Source organism: Macrotis lagotis, chromosome 1 (genome assembly GCF_037893015.1).
Source record: "Macrotis lagotis isolate mMagLag1 chromosome 1, bilby.v1.9.chrom.fasta, whole genome shotgun sequence".
In the NCBI taxonomy this organism is placed as follows: domain Eukaryota; kingdom Metazoa; phylum Chordata; class Mammalia; order Peramelemorphia; family Peramelidae; genus Macrotis; species Macrotis lagotis.
The window spans coordinates 94931512-94953724 of record NC_133658.1 but is presented as its reverse complement, the minus strand read 5'-3'; the positions used below and the strand labels follow the sequence as shown (position 1 = coordinate 94953724).

At 33.9% G+C, this 22213-nt stretch overlaps 1 protein-coding gene across 5 annotated transcripts in view; it reads right to left on the bottom strand.

The window, feature by feature from the left end:
• PPM1B (protein phosphatase, Mg2+/Mn2+ dependent 1B) overlaps nt 1-22213 on the bottom strand; it is a 77184-nt gene that overhangs the window by 6174 nt on the left and 48797 nt on the right. For all 5 annotated transcript variants that reach the window (XM_074204996.1, XM_074205003.1, XM_074205015.1 and 2 more), the window contains 3 exons: nt 9898-10015; nt 7862-7973; nt 7003-7060 (listed from right to left, as the gene is read on the bottom strand). In XM_074204996.1, the coding sequence (XP_074061097.1) occupies nt 7003-7060; nt 7862-7973; nt 9898-10015 (288 nt within the window). The remainder of the gene's footprint in view (nt 1-7002; nt 7061-7861; nt 7974-9897; nt 10016-22213) is intronic.

The window sequence follows — 22213 nt, the reverse complement described above, 5'->3', positions numbered from 1 at the left end:
TTTGAAAGCTTTAATATTTTTCAAATTTATTTAAAATCCGTCTCAGAAATCAAATACTAGTAATAGACACAGAAGATAGAAGAGAAAGCATAAAGGGATACTGGCAGACATTCAATGATTTTTATATTTCTTGCCTCCTTGGAAATGAAAATACATTTTCAACAGAATGAAAATCAAGCTGACAGAAATTTTAAAATAGCAAAAAAAATCTAATGTATAGGATTTCAATGTCACAAAAGGATATTAAAATGTCTTTAGAGATGAGAACAAATAGCTAAAAAGTAAAAGATGCCTGTGTAGTAATACCAAGATATTTTTTTTTCAATAGTCAAAGTGAAATGAAAAGAATGCTGGAGAAAATTCTAAGTTAGTATCACTGAAGTAATAAACTATGTGACCTTGGGCAAATCACTAACTATTCCCTAGACTATGAAAAAAGAAATAATATCCTTACCACTAACCCCACAGTTTAGTAAATAATCATTAGGTGCCTTTGTCAGAGACAGTATTAAATGTTAGGAAAATAAAATATAATAAGGGGCAAAAAGACAGTTCCTGCCCTCAAGGGCCAGGAGCTAAATGGCACAGTAATTAGACTACTAGGTCTTGAGTTAGAATACTTGGTTTCCAGAATTCAAATCTGGCCTCAAGTTGTATGATTCTAAGCAAGTAACTTAACCTGGATCACCTCAGAGTCACTGGATTAAACAGTATGAGTCAGGGAGTAAGGTGTAAGAAGCTTGGAAAGGTAGAAAAGGGCCAGGTAAATAAAAGAGGTTTGAAGACCAAATAAAAGATTTTGTACTGATCCCATAAGAGACAGGAAACACCAGAGTTTATGGAGTAAGATGACTTGGCTGAACTTGTGTACTTAGAAAAATCACTATGGTGGTTAAATGGAGAATAAACTGCAAGGAGAAATACCTGACACAGACCCCATCAGGTCACTACCAATAAGCAGGTTTGAGGTAATAAGGGAGAGGGGGACGTATATCGAGAAGGGCAGAATGTCAAGGAAATAAGGCATATTCAAGATGTGCTGCAGCAAAGGTGAAAGTGACAGCACCAGCAACAGGTAAGGGGGGAGGGGGCAGGGGAAGCAAACAGTGAGGAGCCCAGGATGACTCCAAGTTGTGAGTCTGGGAAGCTAGTAGGAAGTTAAGTGGGGGACTGAATGGGGGAGAAGGAAGGGAGTTTAAGGAAAGATAATGAGTTCAACTTGGAAGTGTTGAGTTTAAGGGGTTTATTGGACATCCACTTAGAGGCGAGTGAAAAAAAAACTGAAAATTTAAGACTGGAAGTTAGAGAAGGATAGACAGATTTGAAAATCAGCAACAAAGAGATGATAGTTGGATCTGTGGGAGATGATATGAGATCACCAAGTGAAGTAAGAAAGAGGAAGGGAAGACATGCCCCAGAGCAGAATGCTGAGGGATATCTAGATGTGTGGAAATGGATAAGGGAGGCTGAGAAGAAGCAGTCATATAGGTAGGAGAGCCAGGAGTGGGAACTATTTATTACAAAAATCTAGAGAAAAGGGAGTAGCTATCATAAAGAATGTGATCCACCCGCGACAGAGTTGTTGGTGTTGGAACAAAGATTCAAGCACATTTTTTATTATTATTATTTTGGGGGAGTGCAGGGCAAATGGGGCTGGGTGGCCTGCCTGGGGCCGCATAGCAGGATAATCATGGGTGTCTGAGGCTGGAATTGGACCCAGGTGCTCCTAGCTCGAAGGCCAATGCTCTGTCCACCACCCAGCCACCCCTATTATTATTATTACTATTTTATTTTATTTTGGGTCTTTTTTTCTTTTTCTTTTGGTTTTTGCAGGGCAGTGGGGTTCGGGTGGCTTGTATGTCACACGGCTGGGTGATTGTTGGGTGTACGGGGCTGGATATGGGCTTGGGTGCTCATGGCTCCAGGGCTGGTGCTCCGACAATTGCGCCACCTGGCCATACCTATAATTATTACTATTATTTTTTTAATTTTAATTTTTTTCTCTCCCCTTTACTTTATTGCTCAAGCGAGTCTATATTTATGGGGGGGTATTTCGTTTACTCTTAGACAAAAAATATTTTATTAATGTATAAAAAAATTATTTGTACAAAATGAGAATAAATATTAAATAAAAAAAGAAAAGAGTAGCAAGGAGAAGTGATCAGCAATGCCAAAGGCTGCAGAGAGATCAAGAAGAATGAGGATTAAGAAAAGGTCTTCCTTGGTTTCACAATTAAAACATAAGTGTTAAAAAAAACCATATAACTGATAACTTTTGGCAGCAATTTTCAATAGAATGATGAGGGTAGGGAGAAAAAAGAGCCATGAGAAGTTTGAGGAGGGATAAAGAACGGAATGGAAAGTTGATAAGTGAGGTGTAGAAGCACTGCCTACTAGCAGTAAGGGCCCAGTTGAGGTTATATAACAAATATATAGGAGTGACAGTAGTAAATAGGAGAAGTCATCCAAGGCTGACAAGGTACTACTGATGATGTGCTATAGCAATATAATAACTAGAGGGTTGTTGTTGTAAAGATGGCAGGAAGGTGCCTTAGAAATCACCTGCATCATTTTTATGGAAAAAGAAGCTAAGACCCAAAATGAAGCAACACGACTAGTTGTACAGGTAGAAAGCAGCAGAACCCATATATAAGCCTAGCTAGACCCATCCTATGTTTTCAAATTATGTACTCTTTTCACTAAGCCATTATCCAAGAATGTATGGTACTTTGTAAACTTTTAAGGCATTTAATAAACATCTTTTTAGCTGCTGTAACACCACTAGTTAATACCGGTTATTAGAAGCCATTCATGGTCCAATGAAAGAATCTTATATTTAGAGGAAAAGTAAACTGAAAATAAGAACACTAAATATTTTAAAGATTATTTTTCATATATATCTGTGTAGAGGAAAAAGTACTGGACTTAATTTGGGCTAAAGTCTTCATCCTACTACTTATTAGCTTCGACCTTGAACAAGGTGTTTCACCTTTGAGAGTTTTAGTCTCTTTTAATTCTTAAGTTAGGAAACTACATGGAAGCTCTAATTCCGTAATTCTATTTATGATATGAAATTTCCTAACTTCACATTTTTATAAATTGACCTATTAAAAGGAACACTAAAATAAAGTATAAAGATTTAATCACAGTGAAGTTAGAAAACTCTCCTTTAAGCTAAATTTGCCTTCTTAATATCAAAAGGAATGGCAATCTAAAAGATCTGGTAAATAATGGGGAAAAAACCTCAGAGAAAAACCAGGTGAAATTTTCTAAATTTGGTCCTATAATAATTTTTTTTAACACAGAGAATAAATTAGACTGACAGAAATAAAAAAAGTTAATGTTAGAATCAAAACACACTCCAAGTATTAGTTTCAAATTTTTCTATATACCATGTCTTCCCCTACTCCTTTCTTTGAAATTTTTCATTTTTATTATTTCCATTTCCACTGTCAGGTTTTTATTGCTCTAGATTAGAATATTTTAATAGCCTCATAACTGATCTCTTTCTGGGGCACTTAGTAATATTCCTAAATCTTAGTATCAAAAACCAAACAATCTTCAATGGCTCCTCACTACCATCAGGATAAATCCAAAATTGCTTAACTCTAGTATTCCAAACTTCCGCATTGCCAGGTCTCAACTTAACTGGTTTTCCACCAGCTATCTAAACTCAGAAAAATGAGCTTACTAATTTGCTCCCAGGACATGTCTTAAGTTTTTCTGCCATTGCTCTTTTGTAACTGCTTGCTCCCTGATTGGGAATTATTCCTTCTCTTTCTCTCCACTTATCTAAACATTAACTCTCTTTTAAGACAGATAAAAACTTATCACTTAATCCATGACTAATATTTATCTACATGATGAAATAACCTACCATACATCTTAAACTCTTACTACAATTGTTGTTCAAACACTTCACCTATCACATTCTGTCTTCTGACATTTTTAACCTTTTATATCTTAGCACCTCATTTAATTTAGACAACTAAGTGGCCTAGTGGATAAAGTGAGGGGCCTGAAGTCAGGAAGACATCTTCTTTAGTTCAAATCTGACCTCACACACTTATTTAACTGTGTTGCTGGACATGCCACTTAACCCTGTCTGCCTCAGTTTTCTCATCCATAAAACGAGCTAGAGAAGGAAATGGCAAATCAGTCTAGCATTTTGTTAAGAAAACCCCAAAGAGGGAGAAACAACTGAAGAACAACTGAAAAAAATGACTGAATAACAACTAAAATTCAACTAACTAAATAAATTGAAAACTGCATTAAGGATTATTTATTTTTTCTACCTGATGAAATATATATTGTCTACTTTTCATAAACATAAGCAAATAATAGACCATTTTTTCATAGGAATATCAAGGTTCTGCACAAAAGTAATTATCATCTAGAAGCATTTTCTTAAAACTTCTTAGATTCTTTCAAATTATAAATTAACTAAATAAAGGAAAGCATCCACTAAGGACAATTAAGGCTAGATTATAATCTATGGTAGTATATCACAATACCAGGAAACAGTATAACTTAGTCACATAGTAGGGCATGTAAACAAGATTCAATAGAAAACTACTAATTCACTTAAGAAAACTGAGAAATAAAAAGGCTCTACGTTGGCTATCACAAAAATTCCTAACAGAAACTTAAAAGAGAATACCCATACAAACCAAGACATGCACACACATACACACACGATATATTTATCAAAATACAAGTAATAAGAAAGAAGCTAATAAAAGTAATGAACTGTTCTTTAATAATATTGTTAGTTTCTAAGGTACATCAAATAACTAGCCTTCAAAGATCCTTTCTTGCAATCACTAGGTATAACTTGTTCTCTGAGAATAAGGCCCATGATTTTCAAACTTTCAAGGGGAAAAGTGATATAAACTCCTGTGTGTGTGTGTGTGTGTGTGTGTGTAAAAATAAGCTGAAAATGTGTTAGACCATGGCTTCCTAAGAAGACCCATATCTTATTCTTTTCTTTTTATCTTGTTTGGTAATTAAAGGGGGCACTAAAATCCTTCTAAGATAAATGAGTGAGTTAGGTTTAGTGAATTAGTTAATTATTTATTAGATGCACTTGATATTATTTTACCTATTACAGTTCTTATTAATGTGGTAACTTACGATTACAACATAGACAGCATTTTCTGCAATTCATCCAAAACTGCTCATTGTTTCTATACAAGGATGCCAGTCAACATAAAAGGATAACTTTCAACATTTTGCACTGATCAATGCAACACCTACACTCAGATTATACAACTGATAACCCTCACTTTATAAAAAATCAATTACTTCATTATTACACTATTTTCTTCCTGGCTATTTTTCTTTACATTTTACTTTATTTTTAAATATTTCATAAATGCTCCATACTCTCAAGTTCCATTCTAGTGGATGGCCTGGATGTGACTCTGAAGAGCCCATACCAAACTAGAAAGGTAGGTGTGCAAGCTTTTATCATCAGAAAATTGTCTACTAAGCAATTAACTGCTTTCAGTCATAGCTATAATATGAAAGCTTAATAAAGACTCCTCAGAGGGGTTGAATTTTTCCTGACTTTAATAAAAGCTATGCCACTTACTACCTGTGTAACTGGATTATAGTCACCTCTTCTGCTGGTGTCTTAGTTTCATTCGTAAAATGAAGGGGTTATATTTATTGACTTGTCATCTACCTTTTACATCAATAAAGTATATGAGACCATCTCTCAAGTCCTTTCAAGCTTCATAATTTTCTGTGCAAACAAATAATAGAATCCTCTCTATATACATTTTTATGACATGGTTACTGACCTTCAAAGGAGCTTACACTGTGGCTGAAGATACAGACACAGACACAAACAACAGACACACACAAATCCCATTTTCATTTATTCATTGTTCTTCTATCTCTGTATTTATAGTAGCATTCAAGATCAACTTCTTTACAACTCATTAAGTACCATATGTATTTATGATATTTTCCTGAAAATATTTTTGCAGCTAAAATAGGAGAGGAAATTAATTATATGATGATTTTACTCTAAAAATAACAGCTTCTGACAACAATGCAACCAAGACTTATGGCCTGAGAATAGCTAAAGATAGTTTATTAAAGAAAGTTTATTTCTAAAGAGTTTTTATGGTTTTTTACCCTAGGCTTTCCAAGTAAAATTTTAAAATCCAAGTTACTTGTTTTGAGTATAAAAGAACTATACATACATTCATTTGGGCAGAAAAAACTAACTTTAAAATTTGAAGCACCAAAATTCTCTGGGGTTGACGTAAGTGTATATTTTTAAGACTACCTAAAAAGTTCAACAGAATTTCAAAAGAGCATTATCAAGAAATTATAGGGGACTAGAGACATGCATAAAAATTCAATTCAGATTTACACATTCATATAAGACATTTCTCCAAGATTTCTCTAAGATTCTTTTATTTCTACAATAAAGGAAAAATCTAATTGTTTTCAGGAATTTATCTGGATGGGCATATGGAAAAAATTAACTCAACTGTTCTGCTTATCTAGTCTCAAAAAAAAAAATTCTTAACTTTATATCTTATTGTCTGTCCCTAACAATAGTCTATTGACAGGGGGCAAAGGATCAAATAGTATATAAAGGAAATGGGTATAAAATTAAAGGAATGGGTGGAGATGGGAAGATAGGTGAATATTTGAATTAAGTTTACAATGAACAAATTACCTTAAAGACAGACATTAAAACCACCTAAAAAGGTACTCTAGTGACTTAAGCTTAAATCAATTAATAAAACATTTTTAACTGATATAAATTTTAAAAGAAAAAAATATATATTATAACAATTTTTCCAAAGGCAGGCACTACATATTTCTTTGTAAAAACAGAACTGAAAATTAACCTAAGACAAGTGATGTCTATGGTTGTGAATGAAATGAAACATTTATACATCTAAAGTTTACGATAGATACTTCAGCTATACTTATCATGTTAGAAAATTACTTTTAAAGCTTATAAAACAATTAACTTACCCCATCATTCTCTCTATGTGGATTTAGTCTATTATAAACAGCCTCAATAATATTGCGCCTAAAAATATAAAGAAATAGCTTTGAGAAAATATTTTAAAAATAAGTTAATCAGTAACTTAATAATACAATTTTAATTTTGTGCTATATCAAAAGTCTACCAGTTTTAAATTAATGCTTTCAAGTCAGATTTTCCCCAACAAAAGAATTCTAGTTCCTAGAATCAGCTGAATCTTGATTTGTCCTACAGTACATTCATTTTTTTACTAAGGAAGGGGGCCTATTTCCTGTCCCTGAAAAGGTTCTTGCCTCTTAGAGAAGAAAAGTCCATCAGGAATAGCTAGAAGACTATTTAAGACAGTTATCAAATAGTTTCTAGCTAGATAGTTCTTTTTCCATATTTTACCTAATAGTTCTTTTAAAAAAGCAGATAAAATAGTAAAAAACAATGAGCTTCTACATAGTACTTTAAGTAGAGTGAGAAGCTTTATAAATTGATCCATTCAATGGAGCCTCAAGATGATCCCTGACCAGGTGGCACAGCAGTGGGACAGCTTCCAGATGCGAGAGTGGGCAAAGGCTAAAGTACAAAGTCCCCTTCTTATTAGCACTCACTTTTTAACCATGACCAAGTTCACTTCAGCTCAGTTTTTTCATCTTGTCAAATGAAGATTAATATTTGTAACATTTACCTCACTGGATAAATGAATAACAAATAAGATATATGTAAAGTACTTTCCAAATTTTGAGGAATTAGATGAATAATAGTTATCAATATCATTGCAATACTTAAGTTCTATCATTCATAAAGAAATTTAATTACTATGGATAGGACTCAAAAATGTTTCTTTCTCCTACTTACTTGCCAGCTAGACCACCCCCTGGAGGTAAATTAGGGATATTTTCTGCAGACAATATGCGCATGACATGGGCAAGATCAGGCATTCCTTCATCACCACACTTCTCCATAATTTCTGCATGAAAGCAAACAACATATGAATTAATAAGATGGTCATGAGGAAATAAAACAACAAAAACTATATATATACTGGTTCCCTATTATGTCAAAAGCATTCATTTTTAAAAAGAGTAAATAAATAAAGACAGTCTAAATGTTTAACACATTTCTAAAATTCACTTTTGCTCATATGTAAGAAAATATTTTTCTTAAATATTGCAACTTGTTTCAAGCTAAAAACACAAATTACAAAAAATGTAAAAGCTTCAAAATTTATAACATTACATGGCTAGCTGGTATCCTGCTCTCCATGAAATGCATATCAGATAAAGGCAGTCCAGTTGGATGAGATCTTTAGATATTGCCCCTGTTTCTTTTAACAAAGCATCTCCTAGGAAAACTAAAGAGATTAACTTGCAAAGCTACTGTTAAGTACTTTTAGAATGTTCCTTTTAAAATTCTATCATGGGGAGCAGCTGGGTGGCGCAGTGAATACAGCATTGGCTCAAGAGTGAGGAGGACCTGAGTTCAAATCCAGCATCAGACATTTAAAAATTACCTAGCTGTGTGACCTTGGGCAAGTCACTTAACCCCATTGCCTTGCCAAAAAAAAATTCTATCATGGAAAAAATGTTCCTAAAGAATATAAGTACAAATATATTTTAAGTGAGCTGTGAGCTAAAAAAAAAATATAAAAACTAATAAATGTTTGAAGTCATATACAATACGTAATTTAAAAAATAGCCATTTACCTTAAAAGTAATTATTAACTAGACTTTTTCTTGAATGAAGCAAAGCATATTTTGAAGAACCAGGTTATTAGAAATATAAACTATTTTCATAACAGCTTATAGTTTTCTAAAGAGATACTTTTTAATACTTTAAACATTTTCCCCCAAAGTGCTTTCACAGATAGTATCTTATCCATTTTGTTCTTACATCAGTCAAAATTAAGTGCTGTAGAAAAAGTTGAGGAACATATATCTACGAAAAAACAAAATACTAACCTTTTTTTTGTAAGGCTGAGGAAATTAAAATAGAGAATGAGATATATGAGGTATGATTAACAGTTTAAATGTTGCAAAAGAGTAGAAGGGACTGGGAGAGAATCCAATACTAGAGGTGGCTAAGTGGCACAGTGGATAGAGCACTGGCCCTGGAGTCAGGAGAATCCAATACTATAGAAACACGTCATAGAAGTAAGAATTTAAATTGAATAATTAAGAGGTAAGAAGGGGTGTGTATTACTTGACAGGAAGAATGGGGACGGCCATACACTAAAAAGAGGAGGAAAATTTGAATTTTGAGAAGCATCATTTAAAAAAAAGTGAAAATGAACATAAAGATCTTAAAAAGCAAAACCATCTGCCCTAATCTTACTCCTGCAGTTAGTATCTGCATTGTACATTTTAATACACAGAGGTTTCCAAAAATTAGTTACAAATCTCTCAAAAGATATGTTAACAATAAGGTCAGCATAAAAATTATATGATCATCAGCATGAAGGAAAATACTAAACTAAACGTTTCCATTGTATCCAGCTTGACAATCTAACCTGAATAAAAACATAATGTCTATATTAAAATGCTTAAAAGAGCAATGAACACAAAGTAGATAGTTGTCACCAATGATGAATAAGGACAAGTTTCACTGTAATCATTGAATATTATAAGGAATGTAGATTTTAAACTGTCATTATTTTGAAATAATATACTCACCAATTTGACATTTAGAAAATACTATCATTTTATAATTTAATATGGGATTCACCTGTACCTTGGATCCAAAACTGACAAACTAAAAACGTTTTTTTTAATAAAAAAACAAAACACTATACTTAGAAATTTCCCAATTCCCAGCCCCAATCACTTTTGTTATAAAAGCAGAGGCGTATCTTCCCCATTTTTTTCTTCCTAAATAAACCAGAGTAGGTTTCTTACCTTCAACCCGTGATTCCAAGTACTTATCCAAGTCTGAATCTTTTTTCACTGCCTCATCTGAGACCTTAGGAGCATTTGGAAAACAAACTAGCACAATACTCATGTTATCTCGACTTCCCTGTATATTAAAGAAGGGGAAAATCAGATAAGTTTTTTTTTTACATAATTCTAATCATTAGCTTTAAAATATCAAAAATGGAATTATATAAATAAAATTTACTTAAATACAAGGAAGAAAATACAGCTTTACAATGGATTATTGACACTCTGAAGAACAATTGAAAGAGCTATGATTTTCAGATGTATCTCTATACCCTTAAATAGTTGTTTTTTATACATAGCTAGCTAGCTAGTTCAAAATTTAAGTGGCATCCTTAACTCCATATGTCTGACTCATTCCCCCAAATCAAGCTCTTGCCAAGGTCAATGGATCTTACCTTCTACCTGTTCTTCAACCCTAACACTGCCACCACCCTTCATCATCTCAACACTTGGACTATTGCAATAGACAGAAGGCTGATCTGCCTGTTAAAAGACTTCATCCACTCCAGTCCATTATCTACTCAGGTATCAAAGTATTCTTCCTAAAATACATACAGGTCTACTCATGTCATTTACCACCAACTCCTCAGTTCTCCCTACCTCTACCCCACAAACCTTACACTGAATATATTCCAATGGTTCCCTATCACTTCTAAAACCAAATATAAGCATCTGGCATGCAAAGGCTTCATAACTTGCCCATCCTACCCCTTTTCCAGTCTTCTTACACCTCACAACTCCATAGTTACATCTGATGAATGACCTTGCTGTTCCTTAAACTATCTTGGATAGAACATGTCCCAATCTAACATTTTTCAATTGGCTGACCCCATACTTGGAATGCTCTCCTTCCCCCATCTCTGTCTCCTGGCTTCCATTTAATATCCCACATTCTAAAGAAAACCTCTTCCACTGCCCCTTTATTCTAGTGCTTTCTTAAAGTGTGTTTTCCATATGGCCTAGTATATAATAAGAACTTAAGAAATGGTTTATTGACTATCCTTCCCTTATCCTTATCTTCACAAAGGTTGTTGTTAATTATACTACAATGAGCTACATCTATTCTACTTCTCTAGGCCCTTTATTCTTTTCTAGATGCAAAATTCCCTCAATTCTATAATAATATTGTTTGTCCTTCATTTTTTAAATTTATTTTTATTAAAGATATTATTTGAGTTTTTGTCCTTCACTTTTGAAGAAGCCCACAACATCAGGGAGGTGGTGCCATGACAAGCACATGAATCAGATTTGAGTGATGGAGGCTGGGCTAAATCACCAGCTTCACTTTCTCCTCCAGAGTCATCTGGGTCTAGTGGCCAGATATGAATCAGGACAACTAAAGATATTTCTGGATGCAAGGCATTCAGGGATGAGTGACTTGCCCAAGGTCATAAAGCTAGTAAGTATCAAGTGTCTGAGGCAGGATTCAAATTCCTATCCAGTGCTGGATCCACTGCGCCATCTAGCTGCCCTATCTAAGACTATACCCCATATATAAAAAGGGGCAGGAGATAGATAAAAGAGGGTTTTTTTTTTTTGGTTCTGGCCCTATAAAACACAGTCAAACAGTGCTTATCACAATTTTGCTGTGGAGAGTTGTTTTAAAGAAGGAAAAAAAAAATACTAGGACAACCAAGGTAAAGCAAAGTATGGATGCAACAAGGACAAAACAAATGACCTTTACCTCTTTGATTCCAACACAGAATCCATAATTCTTGAAACACCTTACAAATTATAATTTCCAAAAGAGCACTTTTTTTTTAGTTTTTTTGCAAGGTAATGGGCTTAAGTGGCTTGCCCAAGGCCACACAGCTAGGTAATTATTAAGTGTCTGAGGCCGGATTTGAACTCAGGTACTCCTGACTCCAGGGCCGATGCTCTATCCACTGTACCACCAAGCCACCCAACAAATAAGCACTTTTACAAAACAAATAATTTTTCAATTAAACCACAAAATCAATATCAACTCTAGGGAACTATCTCCAAAATTTAAACTAAAATAAAAAGGAATTTTATTCTTAGATCATTTTTGCATACTTCACTATATCAAAGGGTTACTGCTTGCAGGACAACAAATTTATATTCCTTGAAAGAGTAATTCAAGGAGTGCAGACAAAGTGTTATCTCCTTTTAATCTTCCAGGAGCTATATAGTGGAGTTGAGGATGGGAGAAATCTATGTTTATGGAAGAAGAATTAAGGCAAATAATCCAAGGAAGTCTTTTAGCCCTGATTCAATCCCAATTTACTGACTGGAAAATCATCAAAGGGAGAAGAGGGGAAGAGACAGAGCAGTCTTCTTGTATGTAGAGGAAAGCTGAACTAATCTGACAAGTTTCCCCAAATTTGATTCCAATTTAAATAGGTTCTTATTGTCTGAAACTTTTTTTATCTCCTTAAAAAAAAAAAAAGTTGGCCTTTAGAAACACAGTTAATTTCAGGGATTCCTCTTTGATAAAGAATTTTTTAAAAGCCATTGCCCAATTGACAAATGGTCAAAGGATATGCAAAGGCAATTTACAGATAAGGAGATCGAAGCAATCTACAGTCATATGAAAAATTAATCTAAATCATTAATTATTAGAGAAATGCAAATTAAAGCTTCTCTGAGGTACTGCCTCATACCTCTCAGACTGGCCAATATGACCAGAAAGGATAATGACCATTGTTGGAAGAGTAGTAGGAAATCTGGGACATTAATACAACATTGTTGGTGGAGCTGTGAACTCATCCAACCTTTCTGGAGAACAATTTGGAACTGTGCCCAAAGGGCAACAAAAATGTGCATACCCTTTGATCCAGCAATACCACTACTGGGTCTATACCCTGAAGAGATCATGAAAAAGGGTAAAACCATCATTTGCACAAAAATATTCATAGCGGCCCTATATGTGGTGGCAAAGAATTGGAAATCAAGTAAATGTCCTTCGATTGGGGAATGGCTTAGCAAACTGTGGTATATTTATGTCACGGAACACTATTGTTCTTATTAGAAACCAGGAGGAATGGGATTTCAGGGAAGCCTGGAGGGATTTCCATGAACTGATGCTGAGTGAGATGAGCAGAACCAGAAAAACACTGTACACGCTAACAGCAACATGGGGGTGATGATCAACCTTGATGGACTTGCTAATTCCATCAGTGCAACAATCAGGGACAATTTGGGACTGTCTACAATGGAAAATACCATCTGCATCGAGATAAAGAACAGTGGAGGAGTTTGAACAAAGTTCAAGGACTATTCCCTTTGATTTAGAAGAAAAAAAACATCTTATTGTCTGATCTTGTTATCTCTTATACTTTTTGTTTCTTCCTTAAGGATATGATTTCTCTCTCATTACACTCAAGTTGGATCAATGCACAACATGGAAAGAAAGAAAAAATGACAAATTGCATTCTGTGGGGGGTGGGGTGGGGAGGGAAGTAAGATTGGGGGAAAAATTGTAAAACTCAAAATAAATAAAATCTTTAATTAAAAAAAAAGAAAAAAAGGAATTTTTTAATCTTCCCCAAATTTGGTGAGTCAAAAAGTTTAAGCCATGGTCATTTTTTCCTCTCCTCACCACTGCCACATTTCTAGAAGACAAAAGGCATGCAGATATCCATTCCTTCACCATTTACTCCTCAACCTTTCACAATCTGTTTTTACTATTTCATTTTACTAACCATTGTCTATTCAAAAACACTAATGACCTTTTTAATCACTAAATTTAATGGAGTCTTTTGTTCTCCATTCCCCTTCACTAAATCAACAGAGGATAAATAACTATTAAGGGGAGGGGACCTCTGTTTAATCCAGAGAAGATTTAAAAGGGAAAATTGCATGATAGGAATTGTGAATCAAAAAGAAAAAGTTTTTTTTATAGAAAACATTAAATTTGTTTTGGCCCCAGAGACAGAGGGCAGAACTATGACCAAAAATTCAGAGTAATAGGAGAGCAAATTTGGATATTTTTTACTGGAGATTTGGGATGTCACTTTTCAGTTCTCTGAGTTTGAATATTCTGGATCTAAAAAAAAAAAAAGAATTGGATCAGATAATCTCTGAGGTCTCTTCCAGTTTTAGCATACTATGATCTCTGCAATCCCTGCCATTTCTGGTTCTATGATTAGAAATATAGATTTCGGGGGGCGGCTAGGTGGCACAGTGGATAGAGCACCGGCCCTGGAGTCAGGAGTACCCAAGTTCAAATCCAGCCTCAGACGCTTAATAATTCCCTAGCTGTGTGGAACTTGGGCAAGCCACTTAACCCCACTGCCTTCCGAAAACCCAAATGAATAAATGAATAAATAAATAAATGCAGATTTCTATCTAAAAAAGATTTAGATCTGCATCACAAAGAGATCACAAAAAAGGGGGAAAGACTTACATAGCTAGCAGGTCTTCTTTTTGATGGTAAACAATTAGAAATTGGGGGGGTTGTCCATCAATTGGGGAATGGTTGAACAAGGTGTGGAATATGAATATAATGGAATATTATAGCTCTATAAGAAACAATGACCAGGCAGATTTCAGAAAACCCTGGAAAGACTTCCGTGAACTGATAATGAGTGAAGTGAGCAAAACCAGGAAAACATTGTCCAAAAAGAATAATAACACTGTAATGATCAACTCTGACAAATTTAATTCTTCTCAGCAATACAACAACCAAATACAATTCTAAAAAACGTTTGATGGAAAATGCCATCCAAAATCAGAGAAATAACTATAGGATCTGAATGTTGATCAAAGTGTGCTATTTTCACCTTTTTTTTTAAAGGTTAAAGCTGTGTGCCCAAGGCCACACAGCTAGGTAATTATTAAGTGTCTGAGACTGGATTTGAACTCGGGTACTCCTGACTCCAGGGCCGGTGCTCTATCCACTGCGCCCCCTAGCCACCTCTTATTTTCACCTTTTAAAATTCGCTTTTGGTTTTTCCTTCCTTCTCATAGCTTTTCCCTTTTTGTTTTGGTTCTTCTTTCACAGGAAAAATCACGATTTTACTACTCGATTGTCCAAGAATAACCTTTATCAGATTACTTTGCTACCTTAGGATGGCAGGGGGAGGATGGGAGGAAGATATCTTCAGAAAATTATCTTTTACAGAGAAATGAAAATATTAAATCAATAAAATAAAAAGGGATCTTAGAGAACATTATTTTGCAGGTGAAGTTGAGATTCAAAAGAGAAAAGTGATTTGTTCAAGTTCACAAAGAGAGTAAGTGGTCATTGTTATTTTTTAATATAATCAATCAAGTATGATATATTCTAAGCATTCCTTTTTGCAATGGATTTCAAATAAAAATTTCAAGGTAAAATTTGTGAAATATCCCCCCAAATTCATTTTAAAAGCAAGAGAGACAAGTTTTGGAACAACTAATGATTACTTACTACAAAAAGATTAAAAAATGATTGACTCAAATACTTATCTTTCCGGCTGTTTATTCATGTACCAAAAACAGAAGAAACAAAATAATATTAAGGTAGCATAACCTGGAGGAGTTAGGCTGAATATGACAAAGGAAATAACAAATATTCTATATGGAGTTAAGAGCCTCCACACCTCTTGATTTATATTATGTCCCATTCATCTTTCCTATATAGGTTAAATATACAAGAATTCAAAAGTTTGTATGATGCTAAAAACCACATCCTTAAAAGTTTTTCTGTTCTACAGTTAAGAAGATTTAAACATGAGCTAAAAGCACTACCTAATGAAACAGTTAAAAATCCACAACCTCCCTGCTCTTGGACAATATTAGGGATGTAATTAGAAGGCATTCTTTCTAACATAAACAAATGATGGAAAAGACAATTGCCTACCAGAAATAAGCATTCATCCATATGCTCTACTTTTATGTCTCTGTACTTTTAATTCTCTATTACTTAAAACTTTTGATTTGGTCAAATATGTAAGTTACAGCACTATATCAATATTAAATATCTGCATAATCTATTTGTTTTTGATAAATTCCTATCAAATTATCAATTATTTGAATTAACAAGTTAAATAAAAGTCTACTGATAATAACCCATGTACTTCTTTATTTAATTTGAAGTTAATCATAATGCTTTCATAGCTTGTAATTTACTGATCATTAATTAAGTCAGAAATGTCTTATAGGTTAATGAATAAGAAACAATTAGATGAAAAATGCATTTAGTTAATTCCCCCCATCTTGAGAACTATTAGATATTCCTTCATAAAGTTCTTATGACTTTCAGCCTATCTAAATAGTTCTCAAGATGGGGAATTAGCTAAATGCTTTTTTCATCTAATGTTTAACAAAAAATATATAGGGGGTAAATAATCTTCCATTATATCTTAATACATGTAGTTAATGGTCTTTACCTCTAGAAAAACCAATATGCTGAAGACTAAAACTAGACAGGGTAATACTTCCATAGACAGTGAATTTTCTAAAATGATTCAGGGATTGAAGATCTGGGATATCAATTATTGATGTAATTTCGATGTTCATTAGTATCTATAGTAGATGGTAGATGGGAAAATAAAATAAAATTTAAAAATAAATGAAACAAGCCAGTTTTTAGGACTTAGTGGAAATTTTAGTAAGATATAAGTAGAGGAAAATAATGAAATTATTGCATAATATTTTAGAAATACCAATGGGCTTCAATTATCTGTACTCCTCAGTTACCATGAATAACCAAGTGGTTGGCTTAGTCAAGACAGAACTACGTAAAGTAATTAACTTAAAATTTTCAAGTCTAAATTCTTACAATATCCCTCCTCAAAGCAATCATTTCTCTAGGAATGAATACTTATCTTGCCAACCACTCTAATAAGTCCCCCTCCCCAACTAACATATAGGGAAAGGGGGATAAGAGGAATATGGAGGAAAAAGATTCCCAAAATATTTTCTTCTTTGCAGAGAATGGGTAAGTGAATGCATTCACCCTCTAAATGATGTCCCTTTATTTCCATCACCAAGGCTCAAAATTTCATTGTTTTCCCCTCTCAGCAATCTTCCATATCTGACAAACTTTTCCTTTAAAAAAAAAAAGAAAAAATCATTCATACTCATCCCTTTTTATTCCTAGTGGAACCACGAAAGTTTAATCCACAATGTAATGACTCACTTCTCATGCAGATTACTGCTATAACCTCATCCTTTACAATCCATTTTGGGCTCCAATTCTCAAAAAATTACACTGATTGTACCCCTAATCTTCAACAACATTTTATGTTACCAACTGCCTAAACAACAAAATTAAAACTTCATTTTTATATTCTAGGCCATCGTTTTAGGCTACAAGAAGCTTTCCATTTCTAGTCTTTATCTACTTCTACTACTTGGAGGAGCTAGGTGACTCAGTGGATAGAGCGCTGGCTTAAGTCAGGAGGATGGGAGTTCGAATCCAGTCTCAGACTCTTGATATTTACTAGCTGTGTGATTTTGGGCAAGTCAATTCACCCTGATTGCCCTACATCCAGGGCCATCTTCAGTCATCCTGATTCATATCTGACAACTGGACTCAGATGGCTCTGGGGGAGAAAAAGAAGTTGGTGACGTAGCACAGCTACCCTTAATTCAAATTCAATTTATGTGCTTGTCATGGCATTACTGATATCATGATCTCTGAGAATGAAGGACAAACATCAAGCACTTCTACTGTTAAACAGTTGATTACTGTCTCTAGGATGAAATTGTTTCCCTGGTTCCTAATTTTTAATAGTATTGTTCCTAAAAACTTTAAAAGGGCTTACTTTTCTACTCCCTAAAAACTGAACTTTCAATTCACTTCAAATCGCATTTCTTTCTAACATCTCCTCCAAACACTCCACCAAATCATATTTCTCAGCAGAACCAAAGGTACAATAAAACACAGTAGCTATTGCTACATGAAGGTAAAATTTGAAGGCAACAAAATTCAGAGTTAATATAGCAAATAAATTTTAGTACTAAATTTATTAAAGTACATACCCTGCCATTTTTTTAAAATAAGCCATAAACGGATAAGGATACACATATAATCAGACTCATTTTCTTGTACTGTTTCTTTTAACTGTTTTCCTGGACTATTTTGTAGGTTGCTTGTAAGTTTGCTTGGGTTTACTTACTATGTCATAACACTATTTAATAAATAAAAGGAACACTCACTCCTAGTAACTTTTATAATTAAAAGTACCAGTGTGAGGCACACAGTATTTAATAAATATCTGTGACTTAGAATAATTAGTATGTGAGATAATTAATCCTCCATTTGACTCTTGGATTCATGACGTAACTTAAATTTTTTTATCTACCCTTCTTATCTGATATATAGTAGATACTCAACAATTTTTGAATACTTAATTTAACCCTAACCCAGTGCTACAAATATGGACATTTTAAAAAACATTTCTCCCTCCCATATTCAATGCAGTAATGTTTCTTAAATATACCTGTGGTTAAAACAAATCCCCCCCCTTTTTTATTTCAGTTATTACACACAAGAAGCTTAATACACAAACACAAGTTCCCAAGAAAACCTAAGAAAGAAGTTAATGAAATATAAATACACTGAAATTTCTCTGGCCACAATGCTTGATTTCTAAAATAGTGGGTGGGGGCAGAAGGAGGGACTAATATATATATTAATCACATAATTTCTGTTTAACTACTGGGGTATAAAAATATAAGTAAGTTAATATAAGCACCTGACACAAAACATATAATCCAGTGCATGAATATTTACCTCTAGGGAAAAAAAGCTATGTTATTCCAACTTAGGAAAACTATTTTTGGTTATAGGCTTTGAAAGAATATATAGAATCACAAACTACACATCTTACTCCTTTAAAGGTAGTTTATAACAAAATCTGAAGCTTTACAACAGTGTTCATATACTTCAAGTTATGATTTCCATTGGATCTTTTCTATATTTCAATTTAAAGTATATCTAAATTTTAATTCTTGACAGCAATCAGATCTACAGATGTCCTGCCCAGATTAATAAGACTGAAGCATCACAGAATTAATTAGAAACTTGAATATTACTAGGAATGTAGGGAACAGACAATAGTAGGGCTATTAAAAGAAGCACAAATATTGAAATGCTAAAATACTGTAGAGGTAGAGAATGGAACAATTGAAAATACTACATCAAGAAATAAAGTGGGGGGGGCGGGGGGGGGGGGGGCGGCGGCTAGGTGGCATAGTGGATAAAGCACCAGCCCTGGAGTCAGAAGTACCTGGGTTCAAATCTGGTCTCAGACACTTAATAATTACCTAGCTGTGTGGCCCTGGACAAGCCACTTAACCCAGTTTGCCTTGCAAAAACACAACAAATAAATAAATAAATAAATAAAGTGAAGCTCAGGGGCCACTAGGTAGTGCAGTGGATTGAGTACCAACCCTTGAGTCAGGAGGACCTGAATTCAAATTCAGACTCGGACACTTAATAATCACCTAGTTTTGTGACCTTGGGCAAGCCACTAAACCCTACTACCTTGAAAAAACAGAAATAAATCTCAATTATAAAATCAAGACTCAAAAATTTTAAAACAGAAAATTGCCAAAAGCATAGTCAATCCTTCTGGTCAAGAGTTCTATAAAGAGGAACAAGGTCTCATGGAGACAAAACACATGTCGATCCTTGACAAAAATAAAGGAAGACTAACAAAATACTCAGAGATCAACAAGACCACAGGAGAGGAAAAGGAAGAACTCAGGTTCAAAGATCCTACCAACATTATAAATTATGGGCTATTGCACAGAAGTTCTGGGTTCTTGTTCAGTTACTTTCATAAACATTTTGTCTTGTCATAAAAATCTTACAAAATTGCAAAACTGTACTTCTAAAGTCATGGAACACCCTTCATATGCTCAATAAAAGAATGCATAGTCCCAAAAAATAAATAAATAAACAAAAAAAAAAAAACCTGCACTGGGCAAAGGATATAGATTAACAAGCTTCAACTAAAAAACCACCCGATGTGAATTTTTAAGGAATGGAAGATTAGTTTTAATCATCGTACTATAAAAACCTGTAAGATTATAAAAGGAAAAAAAGTCTTCATCAAATAATTCTCACTCTATTAGAGGCAATTAATTAGAAAAAAACTGTATACATAGAAAAAGAATTGAGAATCATATATATCTGGATTAATCAAAAAGCCAAACAAAAACTATACCAAAGAAAAAAGGATGATATTGAAACAATAAAACCAATTACTAAGGAAACAATATGACAAGCCTGCCATGATAACAATTTAAAGACACAGGTATTAAGATACTAAAAAGAACTTTATAAATGAAAAACAAAGTTCTTTAGAGCAACAAAAATAATACATCACAAAAAAACCTAATGTAATCAAGATTAGAAGGAATGTACTTTCACAGCTAGTTTCTGATAAAGGACTAATTTCTAAAATATACAGAAAACTGAGTGAAATTTTTTGGGAATACAAGTCATTCCCCAATTGATAAATGGTCAAAAGTTACAAATAGCTAGTTTTCAAATGAAGAAATTAAAGCTACCAACTTCACATCTATCAGATTGACTAAAATGACAAAAAAGGAAAACAATCAATGCTGGAAGGGAAAATGGAAAACTGGGAAATTAATGTACTGTTGGGGGAGTTGTGAACTTATCCAACAATTATGGACAGCAATTTGGAACGATGTCCAAAACTGTCATACCCTTCAATCCAGCAATACCATTACTAGGTCTGTATGCCAAAGAGATCATAAAAAGGGGGAAAGGACCCACATGTACAAAAATATTTATGGCAGCTCTTTTTGCACTGGCAAAGAATTGGAAAATGAGGGAATGCTCATGATTTAAGGAATGGATGAACAGATTATAGTAAGAATGTGATGGAATACTATTGTTCTCAAGAAATCATGAGAAAAGTCTAAGCCTTGCAAGAAGTAATGTTGAATGAACTGAGTAGAACCAGAACATTGTACACAACAGCAGCAACATTTTGTGGTGATCAAATTATGATGGACTTGGCTCCAGTGATCAAGGACAGTGATCAAGGACAACTCTAAAAAAGTTGTGATGGAAAATGTCATTCACATCCAAAGGAAAAAAACTATGAAATCTGAATACGGACCAAAACAATTTTTACTTTTTTAAACTTTAAGGTTTTTTCTTTTTCTCACATTTTTTCCTCACTTTTAGTTCTATTCTTCTTCTACAACATGACTAATATTGTTATGTTAAATATGTTAAAACACGTATAACATCAGATTACTTACTGTCATGGGGGGTGAGGAGGGAAGGAAGGAAAGTAGAAAACTGTAGAACTCAGTTTACAAAAAGATGAATGTTGAAAACTTATCTGTGCAGATAATGACTTTCAACAAGATAGAAACACATCAAAGATAAATGATCTACCAGTGAAGAAATTAAACCAAATTTTGGTTGACAAATACATGTATAAACCATCCCTTTTAGAATGAACAATAGCTAAAAGAAAAAAGTTAAAAAGCATTGGCATCAAGTCAAAAACAAAGCAATTGAAAAAATCACCTAATATTAGTTAGCTGATAACTACCAATTTTAGGTTATTTCCTACAGTGAAGGTCTGACCATCACTTGTCCACTTCCTTTTTTTCAATAAACTCCAATGACACCTTATCATCCTTCTGGATCAAACATAAAATCCTTTATCTGGTTTTTTTCAAATCCTGTCCATTCTGGACCCTTCCTACCTTTCCAATCTTCTTGTACCTTAACTCCTCTGGCTCCACACTGTCTGCCATTTAAGAATGATGGCCTCCTTACTATAAGACACTCCATCTCCCAATGCCAAATGTTTTCACTAGCCTGTCCTCTTTGTCTCCCCCTGCCTCCTGGCTTCCTTCAGTCTTCAATCTCCTGCAAGAAGTCTTTCCACATACCCCCTTAAAACCTTTCCTCTGTGGTTATCTCCAAATTATCTTGTATATATCCTATTTGTATAACTTAGTTTACAATGTGCTTCTTGAGAGCAGGGATTTTATTTATTTATTTTGTTGCCTTTCTGTATATTCTCAACACTTAGCACAGTGCCTGGCACACATAATAGATGCTTAAAAAATAATGATTTAGAGTCATTACCCACAATAAAGGTTTGGCTATGCCACAAAAAATACATCCTAAAACAACCCAACTTGTACACACTTCAAGTTCAAATTATAATTACTCCCACCACAATCACATTAAGTTTAGAGAGAGCTGTACAAGTCCCCACCATCCATTGTCACATAGAAAATTATAGGAAAACAGTATAATATCAATTGTGGTTAACAAAAGACTTAGGGTTTAAAGTGTCTCCTAATGCAATCTTTAATCTTA